An 18,368-nucleotide genomic window follows, 5' to 3' on the forward strand; every position below is an offset into this window, starting at 1 on the left:
CTCGACCATGGCTTTCCATCTTCTGAAAGCCTCAAACACTTCTGACTTATGTTTCAGAAAGTAGACCCATACTTTCCGAGTGTGATCATCGATAAAAGTCACGAAGTAGTGTTTTCCACCAATGGACGCGGTGGTTGTTGGTCCCCACACATCTGAGTGAACGAGCTCTAGCTTCTGCTTCCTGGGGGTTCTGCCACTTGTCTGAAAGCTGACTCTCTTCTGCTTTCCAAGTATACATTCTTCACACATATCCATCTCCACTGACTGCAGTCCTGGGAGTTTCCCCTTTGTGTGCATGATTTTCATCCCCTTTTCACTCATATGACCGAGTCTCTGGTGCCACAGCTTTGAGGTCTCATTGCTAGTTGCAACTGAGATCGAACAACGTGCACCTGCTGTCATATACAGGGTACCAGTCTTCTTGCCTCGGGCAATCGTCATTGCGCCCTTTGAGATCTTCCAATCACCTCCATGGAAGGTTGTGGTGTATCCTTCGCCAGCCAACTGGCCTACGGATATTAAATTCTTTCTCAGGTCGGGAATATGCCTGACATCCTTCAGCTCCCATACTGACCCGTTCAACTTAATTTTCACCACGCCTTTGCCCACTATAGCACACGGTTGATCATCACCAAGATATACGTATCCAAGTTTTCCGGGGGTATACTTCTCGAAGAATTCTTTCTGAGAAGTAGCGTGGAACGACGCTCCTGAATCTAACACCCAAGATTCCTCCTTGCTCTCCAAAGAGCATATCAATGCGTCGTCTCCTCCTGAAGTGGATGTGACATTCACCTCTGCCTTTGCCTCCTTCTCTTTCTGTGCACTCTTGCACTGATTCTTGTAATGCCCGGTCTTTCCACAATTCCAACACTCGATAGCCTTCGAGCTGTTGCTTGGATTCCTTGATTTGGACCTCCTGTCCTTTGATCTACCTCTGAAGTTTGATTTTCCTCGTCCGTTTCCTCTGGTTGAATTTCTACCTCTTGACTCTGTATGCAATACTGAAGAGGTTGTAGCTTCACCCGTTTCTCTCCGTCGGATCTCCTCACTGAGAACCAAATCACGAACGTCGTCGAACTTCAACTTATTGTTTCCCGACGAGCTACTCACAGCTGTGACTGTAGCGTTCCAACTCTCTGGTAGGGAAGACAACAATATCAACGCCCGAACTTCTTCATCAAATTCAATCTCAACTGAACTCAATTGGGTTGTAACCGTATTAAGTTCATTGAGGTGTTGTGCTACTGACGCGCCTTCCGCCATTTTCAGATTGAATAACCGCCGCATCAAATGAACTTTGTTCGCGGCTGATGGCTTCTCATACATGTTTGAGAGTGCTGCCATAAGACCTGCCGTGGTCTTCTCCTTCGCTATGTTGAACGCAACATTGCGAGTCAACGTCAATCTGATAACTCCGAGGGCTTGTCTATCTAGAAGGTTCCACTCATCTGCCTTCATGGAATCTGGCTTCTTCCCCGATAGTGGTTGATACAGATTTTTCTGATACAGATAATCCTCTATCTGCATTTTCCAGAATCCGAAATCTGTTCCATCAAATTTCTCAAGTCTCATTTTTGCCTCATCTGTGGCCATGGCTCCCACTTGAATCTGACTTGTTCTAGATCGTTTCACGCTCTGATACCAGTTGTTAGGAATTTAACGCCTAATCCCCTAATTAACAGAAACGCGGTATAGAGAACAGTACACCAAGATTTAACGAGGTTCGGCAACTGCCTACGTCCTCGGGAGCCACACAGATAATTTCTTATTAATTAAACAAGAAATTACAATTTAGGAGCGTATCTCAAAACTGAGATTTCTCTGATAAACACTGTAGCTACAGTGTTAATAATCAAACAAAAAAAAAACCCTAGGCTGGGGTTTTCTTTTATAGGCGGATGAGGAGAGGGCTGGCGACAGCCTGTCGCCAGCGCCAACTTCGAGCCGAACGCACAATTGCTTCGACGCCAGCTTCGCACGAACGCAGAGGTCGCTTCGACGCCAACTTCGCACGAACGCAGAGGTCGCTCGACGCCAGCTTCGCACGAACGCAGAGGTCGAAAGGGGGAGGCGAACGCAGAGCTCGAGCCGCCAAAACGCCAAGATCAGGTCAGCGTTCGCCTGGGGTTTCTCCGTCGACTTCGCCTGAAGTTCGTCGCCCACGCACGCCTGCAACATCCATGAGCTCGCCGGAGCTCTTCGTCGCCGGAGGTGAGTTTGATCTACACCTTCTTCAACAATCCTCACTCCGAACTTTGCTCATCTTATCGATAAGAACACTGAAATTTTCAGTCCTCTCAGCCCTCCATGCTCCTCTCTCCGGCCTTTTTGGCTCCTTTATAAAAATCTAGCCTCTCATGCCTCTCTTGCAATTTCCTTTAACAATTCACCCGCAAGATTCCTTATTCGATTCCTATAGATATCGGTTTTCTCAATGTTAGATCTAAGCTTTACTTTAACGAACGAGAGAGTAAACAGACATCACGCTTATATCTACCGAATGCAATGTTCTTGATTTCAAGCTTGTCTTCAACATGCATACTCCTTCAACTCTGAAAACCACCGCTTGTTTATGTTGATAGTATTCTGAAAACATGCGGACAAAAGTTCGGCATTTGGAAAAAGTCTCACAGTAAGAAAAGATTTGAAGCTACATATGAACTATACAATGTGATTGATTACCCTTTTGAGTTGTTGGGGGAGACATCGGGCCCAATCTAGAGTTGATGGAGCTTAAACAGAAGTTAGGAATCAATTTTAACACAAAAAGTATAGCTTTCAGGTATTGACCCAAACTCCTATCTAAACTCATCACTCTTTCTTATTTTATCCGACGTGGGACTATACTCATATATTAATCAACTCAACATGAGTGAGAGGTCAGTTAATTTGCTGGCAACGTACTTGCAAAAGTAGCACATAGTTTTCTGAGCGAATACAGTCTCTAAGAAGCCTTGTGACAGTAAATAAAGGGTGAATTTTTTTTTCTCGGGCATTTTACCTCAAAATTTCTTACTAAAACAGAACTTACCCAGATGAAGGTATATCAGATGTCGCGCAGGTAACATGCTGCTTAGCTTCAGAACTGAAATATTAGACGAGAAGACAAGGTAAGCTGAGCAAGTCGTATATTCCGAATCATAAACTTTCAAATAACTTAAACCCTGATCAATTAGTAAAAAATTTCGTTATTAATCCAATAATGGAAAATGTGAATGAAAAGTTACCTTCAAAATTCGAGAGAAAACTATCCTTCTATTTTCCGAATCAACACTGAAGAGTTGCGAAAGGAGGAGGGTTGTGGCTCTTTTTATTTTTCCATGAGACTTAATATGGAAAGTCTCAATGAAAATATAAAATAAAGAAGAAAATAAAAAGAGAGTATACTATTTAATATGTAATTACATGCTAACTAATATAGAATATATAATATCAAAAGAATATATAGTATGACATTTAACAAGCCAACTTCTATAATATCAAGAGAATATATTTTATGGTATTTAACTAGCGGTTCACGGTTTCAAATGAGTTCGTTTCTCAAACCGACCTGAAAACTGAAAATATCCAAAATCCCATTAAACACTATGAATCTTCTGTTGAAATAGCACATCATTTTACTGCTAGCTACAAGATTTTAGACAGATCCGTCTTTGTTTAATAAAATTACGATACCAATTTATCAATATATGGTTATGATAGTGATTAAAATTCAATATTTATTATAAATTTTGAAATATTAAAAATAGAAAAACAAATGACTGGATAAGCCTCAACAAAATTGTAAGGAAATCATATGAATTAAGATAAACTGCTCACGAACCAAGGGTGCAATTAATCAAAATGGCTTATAAGCCACTTTTATGTCTTATAAGCCGCTTTGACATGTTTGACAAATAGCTTATTTTCAGCTTGATAATCCGAAGGACTAAATTATTAACCTATTAAATAAGTTTTATTTTAGCCCTTATGATCAGTTTTAGTGTTTGGGAATAACAATGATTTTGACTATTTTCTTTATAATTAAAAGGGTTAACTCTTATTTCATCTAAATAGGAGTATTAGTAAACCCCTTATTTTGAGGGGTTAACTCATTTTAACCCCTCTAGAGGGGTTAACTTAACCCTTCTATATTTTTTATGTTTGGCAAATTATGGAGGGTTAACTCACTTTAACCCTTATATAGATTTGTTATGTTTGGCAGGTTAAGAAGGGGTTAAGTCTCCTTAACCCCTCACTTAATCCTTTGTCAAACGGTACCTTACTTATTTTTTGGCAGTTTATAAACCACAATGGTTGACCAAATAGAAAACTAATATACCCTCATCATTTTAAAAAATTCCAAATTCCACTTATCTCTTTCCAATCTCATTAAATGCTTTTTAGTCTGACAACAATGATTGCTTATAAATCACACATTTACCACACTCTACTGAAAATGGATTATAATCCACTAAATTTACCAAAAACTTTGGCTTATAATTCACTTGGCTTATAATCCATTTTCGGATTATAAACCAATTGGATTATAATCAAAAGTTGCTAGCATGCTCTAGATAACCACAGCCAAGGTAAAATTATACTTTTCGAGTACAAACAGCCACAAAAAAACAGGGGGAAATACATCAAAATTATCAAATTAGGTTATGATCCTTTATCATTATTCAATGACTTCCAAGAAAACAAAAACAAAATAAAATTTTGATGTATGTGATGCCACCCTAACATCCAAGGACACAAAGTCTTGCCATGCCAAACCCATGGTACAATAATCTGTAGCTTCTCAGCAACAAAAATGAATTCCCTAGTACAAGACCAAATCATGCAACATATAATGCCTCAAACTTATTACAACGCCAATATCTCTTCAGAATGGAAATCTTCATGTGCTCATCCGGTGAGTGCAGCATTAAGTGCACTGTGAACATCAACTCCAATTTGAGCTTCAGCCTTCTCAAGATCAGTTGTCGCCGAGCTAAGCTTCTGAGTGAAATCAGCAAGTCCTTTTTGAACAAGGCTTGGATCGATGCGGTCAACAGGAACAGCCTCAACTGCGACTATATCGGCAAACGAGTTTGCATGGATGAAGGCAAAGCCGCTGCTGACGAAGTATTTGGTGGTTTCAGAGCCTTCGTGGACTGAAAGAACTCCTGGCTTGAGCTCGGCTATGGTAGCGACGTGGCCTGGGAGAACTCCCATTTGGCCAGTTGTTGCTGGGATTATCACCATATCGACCTTCAAATACATAAAAATCGATTGGGACATCAATGTATTGAAGGAAAAAATGATACGGAGCAGATTAACTACAACTAAACATTTGCCATTAATGCCACTATCTTAAGCCACTATATTAACAGAAAGATGATCCCCCCGCCACCGCCACCCCCACCCCCCAAAAAGGCAAATATGCATGAGTACTAAATTTCTCTTCAGATGGATAACAAACAGTAGACCTTTCACAAAGATGTGAAGTTCAAAAGGAGAACTTCACCCAATGCAGCAAATAGCAGCAAGAAAAAGAAAATTGATCATCTTTTGCAAAGGCAATCCTACATGTGAACCTGTGAAAACATATTTTTTTTCTGGTATATCACTCGTATTATCACACGTAAGGTTTGGTGGACAATGTCTTGTTAAATAGATCAAGAAAAAGTTTGGAGATATAAATTTTGTAACTATCATTCATCTTCTAGACATATGGTGACGATGTAATGACAAACTCTTATGAAAAAAAAAAACAAGCAATTCACAACACGATGGGTAGCTTAACCAGTACATTCATGACATAGAAAGTGATCAGGGGAAGCACCAAAAATGAAAGATCTGGTAGGTAACTTATCAAGCAGTTAAGTATAAAATGATTTTCACATTGCCTGGGCACAACTTCCCTTGCGGATGTATGATTAACATAGTAACTCCAAACTTAATTTTGGAAAAAGCATGCAACTTTATAAGGAAGTCATATTCACAGATCATATGGGGTGGTGATGCTAATAGGTTGCAAGTCCCAGATCATATGGGGTGGTGATGCTAATAGGTTGCAAGACAGATCCAGCATCTACACGCAGCTATTTGCATACTTAGTAACCCACAAGCCCAAATCACAGTTGGTGTTGAGTTTGCCATTCTAACATCTTGTTACTGACAACTTACATTGTAAAAATCATAGGTGGAAAACAGGAAATGGGTTTTTCTACTTGAGATTCATACCTATCAACTTAATGGATTAATCCTACAAGAGAAGAAAGTTGATAGTAGCATCTGACCTCTTTGCAAGTTTCAAGAGAGCGCATGAAAAAGTTTTACTGTAGTTAAGCAAGGGATTACTAGCAAAGGTATGCACGGATCCCACAAACCAAAAAAGCTTTGGAACTGTAAATGTAGTATCAGAGGCTTGTTGGAATTATAATCCAAGCTATTTACAATCTCTGATGAACTACAAGTTGATGACGGGGTTTTTTTACTTGAGTTTGCCATTCTAACATCTTTTTGTGTCTGGGCTCTACCCTTGGGGTTTTTTTCGTTTTTCTTTTTCTTTTCTTTTTTTTTTCTTTTTTTTTGGGGGGGGTGGCTGGGGGGAGGGGTCGGGGGTGCGCAGTTGGTTTGCATCAATTCCATGAACTAACAAAGCTTTGGAATGGTAAATGCAGTATCAGAGGCTTGTTGGAATTCTAATCCAAGCTATTTACAACCTATGTTGAACTATAAGTTGATGATGGATCTAAAATCCTTTTTGTATGTCTATGCTCTAGCCTCAGTTTTTTTTAATGGTTGCGCCCGTTTAGTTGGGGGGGAGGGGGTGTTCCTTTTATGATACAATAAATGACATATTGCTTCATCTACACCTCTTGTCATACTTAAATGGACGGCTATCATCATTGCTTTAACTGTTAATAAGATTGATTACAACACAAACACTAACAAGAACAGGAAAACATAATCTCTATTAAGTTCTGTACAACCACAACAGCTGAACTTTGATCCAAAATGGTATACACGTAACATAAGTCAACTTTAATAGATAAAACTTTAAGATATATTTCTGTATTAAGTGAATTTTCATTAGATCTATTACTTACGAGTTGAGACAGAAAATTAAAAAAAAATTGCTGCAAAGCTATAAAATTTGGACATTGGGAAGGTTGCCATGTCGGATACCTCTAGACAACTAAAGAATCCACAGTTCGACGATCAAGTCGGGTACCCAAATGACAACCACCTAATCAATTAGGAACATAGTCCTATGAAAAAATTAACCAAACAAGTATTAGCATACTACCCAACCCAACTAACCATAGGACCTTAAACCTAATAGTGACACTGTTTGTATTTCTTAATTCTAGTAAGTATTTTCTTCCAAAATATCAGGCTTACTGATCTTCAGTCCAAAGTGCAGGTTTTATCAAAGGCCAACTTCTATGTTTGAAAATCCAAGAAATATAAATGTGAAACTCATGAGTGTAATGTGTAAATAGAAAGCACACCGACACATATCAACATCCGAATCACCCCCTACGCTCTTTTTTATTAAAAAAATGCTACAATGTGCTAGCATTAGGCTTGGTAATGCTTCAATAATTCTTTGCATGCTTTGACTAAATTAAATCAAAGTCTCTTCTGCCATCCCACGTGCACAAAGAGAGCTATTCATGATAAAATTCCTATAATCTCAAATGTACCAAACCAGTCATGCGCTTGGGAGTCTAAAAAATGGTTATTTCTTTATCCATGGATATCAAGCTCCCAATCCTTGACAAACCAAACTTGGGCATTGAATTGCGATGAAATTGGCAGTAACACTACTTTGTGAGAACTGAAAAGCTTCCAAAAGGTTACTCTTAAAGGGTTTTTTTCAACTCAAAATGGAATAAGAAAAATGGGCTGAATGAGCACTTGAACACAAACCCCATTCTAGTGCTCTAACATCTATGTATAGATGTTAGATCGATTGTACCTAGCATGTGTATTATGGCCTACATATGTCATACTTTTCCGAGACACGGATTCGGATTTTGTATGAATCAGAACTGAACCCGACCCATTTGCATCAAAAACAGTACTTCATTGTTTTGTGTACTGCTTTTTGGAAACATTGTAACATGAGATGATGGAGAAGAATATATAGAGGTAAAATCAATGTCTAGATTCTTTAGACTTTACATGATTAGCAAACCTATCTAGTAGACAGAATCCCCAATATGAGAAAGAGAGATAAAATATAGGGTTAATTACAGTAATCCCCTATGAACTTTTGGGGAGTTGCAGTAAAGCCCCATCAACTTTTTTTATTAGACTAAACAGCCCCCTAAACTCTAGGAGTTATTGCGCATAACTCTCATGAACTATTTTATTTCACTAAATCCTACCTGAAAACTTATCTTTTGATCCCCATATTAACACCATCAACTCTAACGTGTCACTGGTCAGCACAGGACAAAAAAGAAGACTAAAATTTCTTTCTTAGTCCCAAAAAATACCCTTTTATCAAAAAGGAAGAATAGGTAATGTTTTGGGACTAATGAATTATTTTCATCTTTTTTTTTTTTTTGTTCTTACACATGTTTGCCAATGAGATATTAGAATTGATGGTGCCAATTTAGAGAATAAATGAGAATTTTTCATGTGAAATAAGACAGTTCATGGGGTTATGTGCAACAACTCCTAAAGATCGGGGTTCAGTGTAATAAAAAAAGTTGATTGAGCTTACTGCAACTCCCCAAAAGTGCATGGGGATTTTCTGTAATTAAGCCTAATATATAGCAAAACTAACCAAGCCAACTGCATCAGAAACATTTACACTGAAGATCTAAAGAACAAAAACCTCCTTAGTTTCATGCGTTTAAATTAGACTAAAGAACAAAAGTACATTGTGTCCAATCCAACCCAATTACTTGGTTGCAAAGAAAAATTACTCCTTTAAGTGACTTACTTAACTATAAAGATGGCATCAAAAGTCTGTAAATCCTTGCAAATATTGAGTTCCACTCTAAAAAGGTACAATGACACAATGTCCCCTAATTATACAGGGAAAAATGAAGCAAAAAATTAGTATATAATGCAAATCAACAGAAAGTTCTAAAAAATGGACATAAAAATGAAATGATTAGGATGCACCAAACATTTCACCAGCGAAACTCTACCTAGTTAAGAAGCCCCAACTCCTAATTCAACTGGACGATTTTTAATGAAATAAACGATCCCTAAAACACCCAGAACTCACTCATAAAAATCCCCATCTTATAATTCAATTTATCCATAATCCAACGCGCAGTCATCAAATATCTATCAACAAATTTCAATCCAACCAATCAAACAAAAACCCTAACTACAAAATCCAAGCAAAAGCAAACCTCTTTACTGGAGATCTCAGATCGGTAGGGCAAAACAAAGTTGACCGTGAGCTTCGAAGGGATCGAAGCAGGCGTCGGGGGCCGGGCCTTCATGAAGTCGAGCGGCGATTTAGGGGGGTCGATCTGGGGAGCGGCCTTCTTCCATGACTCGATGAACGCGAGCTCCTCGCCGCGCCCCCGCCACGTCGCGGGTCGCGAGGCACGAGGGCGGGAACGCGCGGACGCCGCCGAGCTCCTCGCCGCGCCGCGCGCGCCACGTCGGGTCCGAGACGAGGGCGGGAACTGGCCGCGGACGCCGCCGCGGATCGGAGGAGTTGGCGGGCGGCGCTGCGGTACATTTTTTCATCAGTGTCTGCGATCTTCTCGCGCTCTCTTTTTGGAATTTGGGGGCGATCAAAGAGGACGAGGGTTTCGTTTTTTAATGGTTCGCTGATGAGCGCAGAGATGGGGAGTAGCACGTGAGGAGGAGCATGGTTTGGGTTTAATTCACCTTAGCCCTTCTGTTAAGAGATCAATTGCAAAAATATCCACAATCTTTGCAAATCACGGGATAATAATTTTTTGATTGCATTTGTGTCTGTTTGCGAGTCACTGGTACACGTATGAACACATGTATGTTTCGATAAGCAAAAAAAAAAAAATTAAAAAAAAAAAAAAAAAAAAAAAAAAAAAAAAAAAAAAAACTCATATCTGTTAAAATCTAAAATAGAATATGAAATGAATCACATCATAAAAGAAGAGGCTAATACTTTGGGCTTCTTTAGGTAGTTAATGTACATGTAATGTAAAACGACTGCACTTATTTGCATAACAAATATATATGTGATAAATACCGGCACATATGTTCATGAAATAATTGCAGATCATAAGGAATAACTCACGCATACTGACGAATCATATCCATCGTAAGCTCAAAATAAATGACATGCGTAGAGATAATTTTCGCGTTAATTAGAAGCAAATGAAGGGCAGCCCACTGATTAATGATATTCGGGGGTCTAAAGGCTTGAAACACTGGATTTAAACAAGTTAGCAGACAAAAGCCCAAAGATCAAAAAGACAAGTCGATAGCCTAAAATTCAAGCCCAAAACCCTAACGGGTGTTTGTTTCAAATCCTATAATTTTAGGATATGAATTTCACAATAGGATTTAAAATCCATTGGTGTTTTGGTATGGGTTGAGATTTCTAAAATGTTGTTTATTTTATTAATACTTTGGGATTTAGAATACTACAATTTGTAATATTTTATTTGTTTCAAGCTCAAATTGTAGTATTACTAAATGCCAAAATTTTATAATATGATGAATATGCTATCTTGGTGAGGTTACCTCCTACAAAAAGATAAATTTGGGATTTGTCAAATCATCTCCAATTGAGAGGTAAGCACACTCATTTATTGGATTTGTCAAAATCCTCTCCAATTGAGAGAATTTGACAAATTCTAAAAATTAGGTACTTTTTGCACTTTTGGGATTTAATATTCTAAAAAATTTCTTAAAACAAACACCACCATATATGGAATCCTAAAATATAAAAAAAAAACTCACATTTTGATCCTAAAACTTGTAATCCATGCCAAATACCAAAATTTTTGGTGAAACAAACACCCCCTAAACATCGTAGGGGGGGAATTTTTGAAAGCTCAGTTGATATATCAGAGCCTGGTTTTGATCCTAAGAACTGTGGGTTATGGGCCCACCACGCTTCCGCTGCGCCACTCTGATTTGTTGATCAATTAATGATGAAATCGTATTAAATTTAGAGTAAATCATGATATCCACACTTGCTACATAGTTGGTTTTCATCCATAAAAGACTACGAGTGTAATAGGGCCATCTGTTGACAAAAGGATCGCCCTAAGATGATCGATTACCCAATACCTCCTAAGGAAAAACCGAATTGGATCCAAAATTGATCGGTTAGTGTGAGCTTATCCAAGCGGTTATGCACTCTCGTGGTTGTTTGGTGTTTCGAGACTTGGTAAGATATTTCTTTTCGCTCCCTTAGGTTTAAAAAAAACATGCATTACTTCATTAAAAAAAATCTCTCGCTTAATATTGTCCGTCAAAAAACTAAAAAAACAAAAATAAATAGAAAAAAGTCGTTAACCGTTACGAGATGACTTGACTCATGATCTCAAGTAGTAGTTAACCTATATTAACAGCAAACTATGAATATTATCTCACCGTTGGGATAATAACTAGGCAATTATCTCTTAACTGGAAATGTCTGAGTTAACTTCTATAGCTTAGAGAAAATGAATACATAAAAAAAGAGTAAATATATAAGATATCATGACTTGTATATCTACTCCAAAATACTCCATCTCCCTCAATGGCTCCCTTCATGGTTATTTCACCTATTTGTTCCTCATAGGGATGAAATATCTTTCCAGAAGCCTTGAACTTCTGAAACAGGCCAGAAGCTTCAAATTTTATCCAAAATGTGGAAGGCTTAATATCACTCATTTAATCTTCGCTGATGATCTCTTGTTATTTTGCAAAGGGGATCTTAGTTCAATGCAGAAACTCTACCAATGTGTTACTAGTTTTAGTGAAGTGTCTGGGCTTGAAGCAAATCCAAACAAATGTGTCATTTTTTATGGAGGGGTGATTGAGCCTGTCAAGGACAATATCAAGGAGTTTCTGGGTTTTACTGAGGGGAGTATGCCTATCAGATACTTGGGGGTCCCCTTAGTTTGCAAAAGGCTCACTTACCAGGATTGCAACCCCCTCTTTCATAGAATCACCACACAATTTCAGAATTGCTTGAAGCAAAAGAACCTGTCATATGCTGACCGAATATAGATAATTAAGAGTGTCAACCTTGGCATCCGAAATTTTTGGACTTCCAGCTATATATTGCCAGTTAAAGTGTTTCAAAAGATAGATGAACTTTGCACGAAATTCCTCTGGGGAAAAAATGATCAAATCTTCAAGACTCCCTTGTTATCATGGGAAAAACATGCATGGGGAAAATATATGGTGGCCTGGGGATTTTCTCTTCAATCTTATAGAATTATGTAGCTGCATTGAAGACAATTTGGGATATTCATTCAAACAAGGAATGCCTATGGATCAAATGGATCCATGGCACATATCTAAAACACATGAACATATGGCAAGTAGAAACAAAAGTGGTAGACTCTTGGATGTGGAAGCAATTATTGAAAATCAGAAACAAAGTTTTGAATCATTGTGGAATTAATCAAGCTCTCGAGCCTGTATCATGCCTTATCCTCTGCAACTGTCAAAGTACCATGGTGCACCACTATCTGGGGAGGATTAAACTACCCTAAGCATTCCGTCATTGCTTGGCTTGCTGATCAAGACAGACTTTTAACACAAGATAAACTGATCAGAGAGGAGTTATCCAAGCAAGCAGACAAATGTGTTTTATGCTCAGAATCAGATGCTAAAAGTAGAAATTACCTTTTCTTTGAATGCAATTACTCGAAAGAAATCTGGAACAGAATTATGGATTGGCTACACTTTAAATAGAAAAGTTGTGATTGGAACCAGTTAATAAATTGGTACAGTTCCAGTTTGAGGGGGAAAGGATTCAAGAAAAGAATAAAAAGAATGTCATTTTCCTCCTCAATATACAACATTTGGTTGGAAAGGAATGAGAGGATCTTCACTCTGAAATCCAGAATAATAGAGCAACTAGTTAAAATCATTAAGGTGGATTTGATGACAATCATTCTCAACAGTGATTTACCTGCAGAGATTAAGGAATGGATAATTTCTTTATAAATTTTAGCGGTTCCTTCAGGCTCTGTTCTTCAGGTTTTAGTTAGTTAGGGGTTTTTTTCTCTCTTTTGTTGTGTTTCTTTTTTTTTCTTTCCTTTCAGTAGCTTGTAGCATACTCGGTATAAGAGTTCTTGATGTACATAACTCTTCCATACGGTAAAATGAATAAAAATTTTCATTTACCAAAAAAAAGTACAGTCAAGTCACAGCAATCATTTGATTAAGGTACCTTATGCATTTTTTTCCCCAAAGACAGTAGTATACACCCAAGAAAGAATAAAAGGAAAAGGCTGCATGAGACCAAGGTGCTTGAATTTATATCATCATCATGGCCTTGTACATTGAAAGGAAAGCATGAGCTCCATGTAATTTCTCAATATCTACTTCTTTATTACTAAAGGAAAACAGCAAAAAGTTATAATGAACAGTAACATAAGGTTCTAAACAATGAAAAAAATAAAATGAGAACCCATGTTTCAACGCATCCCTGTACTCTCACGTTCTCCTAAGCCCATTTCCCAAACTTCCCATGTTCCATCCTTCCTTTGATCTCAACCCCCCCTCCTTCCGCTCTCGCGATCTCTCTCCCTCCCCACTTTCGCTCTCAACTGGCGGTGGCGACGACGACAATGATGAGATCTCTCTCCGCCGCCGTCTCCAACGGCGACGACCTCTCCCCCTTCATCTGCCGCTTCTTCACCCAGTTCAAGCCCGAGGCTCTCCTCCACAACCTTCGCCTCTTCACCCGATCCAAGGAGTCCGAGATCGAGTTCGTATGCAAAGCTCACTGCCAGGACTTTATTCCCGCCTTCGACGACCTCCGCTCCCTCCTCTTCGAGGCCGAAACCCTAAAAAACTAGATCTCTGACTCCAACTACACTATCTAGTTCGCCGACGGCCCACTCTTGGCGGCGCTCGACTCCTACCTCGAAGCGTCGGCGGTCTCGATGAACCTAAGGCAGATCGCGATCGGACCTCGGCAAGCAGGAATCTAGGGCAGACGTGAATTTCTCTAATTGGTTATAATTTCTAAACCTAGGGTTTCAACCTGGCCTCTTTAGAACTATGTTTTTGACATTTAGTATGGAATTGTGGTTTCTGGATCATCTTTCAGTCTGAATTGATTCCAGTGTTAATTGTTATGTTTAATTTTGTAGTTTTTTGAAGGATTTGGTTACCATTGGGACTTCCTTTGAGCAGACTTATCGATGTTACCCGACATCCTTTATTAAAAAGGTTTAAAATTGTGATCTCTATGTAGTTTGATGTCAAGGCGCTCTGCCATCTGAAGTCTAATAGAGTTTCAAAGGGAGTTGCCAAGATGAAGAAAGTGCCAAACAAGAACCAAACTTTGTGGAAGGTAATGAAGGTTTCACTATTTTCTAGACATTTTCGTATTTATATAGTTCATGCTTCTTTTTGTTTGTTTTGATTTTGAAGAAACTGATGAAGGATTTGATTTTGGAAGTTGCATTCGTGAAATCATACGTCAATTTGGTGGATTGGTGAATGGATACTCTTAGATTGCAATAATTTGTGAAATTTGTTATGTTCAATATTTTCATTCGTGAATTTATGCCCTCGATTGAATTACATGATGTTTCGTCAATTGATGTCTTGATTTCATGCGCTCATTATCAATTATCCAAATAATTGTATGCAAGGTACTATTGCTCATTTGATCCATCTGCTACTAAATATCTTCATTTTTAACATTGGGATAATAAAGTTAATGAAGAATTGGATATACAAGGTATTGCATTGTTCTCTTTATTTAATTTCTGCCTTTTGCTATCTCCTAATTTCCAACTGCACCTTTTATGAAGATAGTAATGATCACGCTGAAGTAAAATTAAAATAAAGGTTAAAGTTAATGAGATACGAGATATTTTCTCCTCCGCAAGCTTTGTCTAGGATGTATACATTCCACATGTTTCAGAACAAGGGTACTAGAAAACTCATCTATCTTTCCTTTGATCTGATTTTTGATGCCACTGTATTGATCCCTTATGTCTTTCAGGTTGTCCAAGGGTTTTGCTTTTGTCTCTTTTATGTCCAATAGGGATGGTGAAAATATATGGTTTCTGATCATTCAATAGTCTACACAAAGTTTTGAGTAAAAATAAAAAAATATCTTAGTAGCGAGACTTTCCTTTTCAGGCTATAAAAATATCAATGGCCGAGTAGTTACGAAAAGATCTATTGTCGTGGATTGGGCTGTCCAGAAGAAAATTTATGTTGTTGCTACAAAATCTACCTCTTTGCAAGATGGTAAGTTATACTCCTTTCATCTTCAGCATTTTCCTTTAGCTTTTCATCTCTGTTGGGCGCAGAGTCACGCCCGCCGCCGCGGAAGTGATATCAACTGAGAGAAAGCCCTGGCTTTTATTGTCACAAAAGCACAAGTCAACCTCTATATTCTTGTTTCTCAAAGGAAACGAGAATAGATAATGAAATTCTTATTTCTCAAAGGAAACAAGAATTGAAAGTGATATATTTCATCAAAGTGAAATATACACTCTTCCTCTCATCAGCTCTAAGACCGAATTTTGAGGGATCCTACAAGCAATAGCCAACAACCCAGAAAACAGTAAATACACAAGATTTACGTGGTTCGGCAAACTTGCCTATGTCCACGGGAGGGGTGAGGGGAGATTCTACTATAAGGAGAACACCGACGACTTGTACAATCCACAAGCTCGTCTCAAAGAAAAATAGATCTGATTTTTACCCAAAAGAAATTAACCTCTCTTTTGTAGAATCTCTCTTTTTCTCTCCTAAAAAACAACTGCAATTTCCTCTGCTCTGCCGCCGAAAGAAACCCTCTGCCTTTGCGATTTTTCCCTGCAGATTTTTCTTTTCACCGCAGCTTTTTCTCTCACTGCAGCCGACTAAAACTTCCCCCGCACTCGTTTTTCCCCTACACAAAACCCTAGAGATCAATTTATATTTCTAGGATTGATTGTGGGCCTCTCGGGTGGACTCTGTGTCCCGTGAGCCTTGAGACACTCACGTGGGTGAGGTGAGGTCCCCACATCATCCCTATGTATTCACAATTCTCCACCTCGTACATCATTTGATAAATCTCAAATTTTGGACGAACACCAGAAGAACACCGCGAACACAAACCAGGCCAAACCAGGTCAAACCAGCTGCGCCACTTTACCGCGGCTGCCTACGTACCCTCCACCGGGATCAAGCTAACCGTAGTTCAGAAATTGTTCTCCATCATAGTCTCCACCTCACCCCATCACTGCCCCGAAGGGCCATGCCCTCTTGGGCAAATCAACACGGGCTGATATGAAGCAAGTCCAAGCAATGCTTAAACTTGCTACCTGGGACCACCTTGGTCAACATGTCTGCTGGATTCTCATTCGTGTGTACCTTCATGAGAGAAATATCACCTTCCTCTATGACATCCCGCACGAAATGATACCTGACATCGATATGCTTGGTACGAGCATGATGAACTTGATTCTTCGCCAAGTGAATCGCACTTTGACTGTCGCACCACAAGTTCACGTTCTCCTGCTCAATCCCCAAATCGTCTAGAAGACCCCACAACCACAATGCTTCCTTCACTCCCTCCGCCATGGCCATATACTCGGCTTCTGTAGTAGAAAGTGCCACTGTAGCCTGCAACATCGATCGCCAACTAACTGGAGCTCCATGTATCCTGAATACATAACCAGTAGTAGATCGTCGTCTATCTAGATCACCCGCATAATCAGAGTCAACAAACCCATCAATCTGACATGTATCTCCACCAAAACACAGACCCGTATCCACGGTACCTTTCAAGTACCTCAGGACCCACTTCACAGCTTCCCAGTGCGCCTTTCCCGGATTCTCCATGAACCTGCTGACCACACTAACCGCTTGTGAAATATCTGGACGTGTACACACCATTGCGTACATTAAACTGCCAACTGCACTAGCATAAGGAACACGCTCCATGTGTGCCTTATCTTCCGCTGTAGTGGGAGATTGTTTACCTGAAAGCCTGAAGTGTGGAGCCAATGGAGTCGCCACCGACTTAGCACTTTGCATCCCGAACCTCGCGATCACCCGCTCTATATAGCCCTTCTGACTCAAGAACAATCGCCTATTCGCCCGCTCTCTTCTAATCTCCATACCCAGTATCTTCCTAGCAGCGCCCATGTCCTTCATCTCGAACTCTTTACCAAGTTGAGATTTCAGCCTATCTATCTCCACCCCGCTCTTAGAAGCAATAAGCATGTCATCCACATACAAAAGGAGATAGATATAATCACCTCCACGAAGCTTTTGAATGTAAACACAACAATCGTAATCGCTTCGGGAAAACCCATGCTTTAGCATGAAGGAGTCAAATCATTTGTACCATTGCCGAGGAGATTGCTTCAGTCCATAGAGTGACTTCCTCAAGCGACATACATGATGCTCCTTATCCTCAACCTTGTAACCCTCAGGTTGATGCATGTAGATCTCTTCATCCAAGTCTCCGTGCAAGAAGGCCGTTTTAACATCGAGTTGTTCCAGCTCAAGATCACCATGAGCAACAATACTCAATAGCACCCGAATAGAAGTGTGTTTTACCACCGGAGAAAATATCTCATTGTAATCCACACCCTCTCTTTGTGCAAACCCTTTAGCCACTAGTCTCGTCTTGTACCTTGTACCATCGAGCTCTGAAGGATCTTCCTTTCTCTTATACACACACTTACAATCAATAGCTTTTCTTCCTACGGGCAATGGGACCACCTCCCATGTTTGGTTCTTCCGAAGAGATTCCATCTCCTCATCGCAGCCAACCAACTCTCATTATCTTTATCCCGAATAGCTTCCTTGAAGGAGATCGGCTCATCTTCCTCCACCGAGAGTGCGTATTCAACCAAATTAACGTGCCCATAGTGCTTCAGGGGTTGATCAGCCCTAAGCTTCAGTATCTGCTTGTATGCTCACTTTGGCCTAGTGAAAACCAAAGTATCCTTGAGCTGTTGTTATTGTAGTGTCTGTATATTCTCCTACTGAACCTCCTCCTGCTTAAGCTCATCATCTACCTGATTTCCCACTTGAACATGACTAGAACCTGGTTGGTCTTTAGGTTCTATCTCAATAACCTGGGACTTTGAAGTCCCAACAGTCCCAACACCATCATCCTTGGGCGCCCTAGCAATCATGGATTTTTCATCAAAGGTAACATCCTTGCTGATCACGAACTTCGAATCTTCTGTACACCAAAGGCGGTAGCCTTTTACGCCCTTTGCATACCCCAAGAA

The 18,368-nt window shown here is 39.5% G+C and overlaps 1 protein-coding gene across 1 annotated transcript; it reads right to left on the minus strand.

Moving 5' to 3' along the window:
• On the minus strand, nt 4,625-9,529 carry LOC109836685 (ATP synthase subunit delta', mitochondrial). The gene is made up of 2 exons (XM_020404662.1): nt 9,354-9,529; nt 4,625-5,238 (listed from the first exon to the last, which is right to left on the minus strand). The coding sequence occupies exons 1-2, from the start codon at nt 9,444-9,446 to the stop codon at nt 4,894-4,896; spliced, it is 438 nt and encodes a 145-aa protein (XP_020260251.1). The 5' UTR covers nt 9,447-9,529; the 3' UTR covers nt 4,625-4,893.

The sequence above is a fragment of the Asparagus officinalis genome, chromosome 4 (assembly GCF_001876935.1).
Source record: "Asparagus officinalis chromosome 4, Aspof.V1, whole genome shotgun sequence".
Classification (NCBI taxonomy): Eukaryota; Viridiplantae; Streptophyta; class Magnoliopsida; order Asparagales; family Asparagaceae; genus Asparagus; species Asparagus officinalis.

What these genes read in the sequence shown, in the direction of transcription:
- LOC109836685 (XM_020404662.1), bottom strand. Translation starts at nt 9,446, where the DNA reads ATGAAGGCCCGGCCCCCGACGCCTGCTTCGATCCCTTCGAAGCTCACG. An exon ending in CTGAGATCTCCAGTAAAGAG is followed by an intron (nt 5,239 to 9,353) that starts GTTTGCTTTTGC and finishes ATGTATTTGAAG; the next exon opens with GTCGATATGGTGATAATCCC.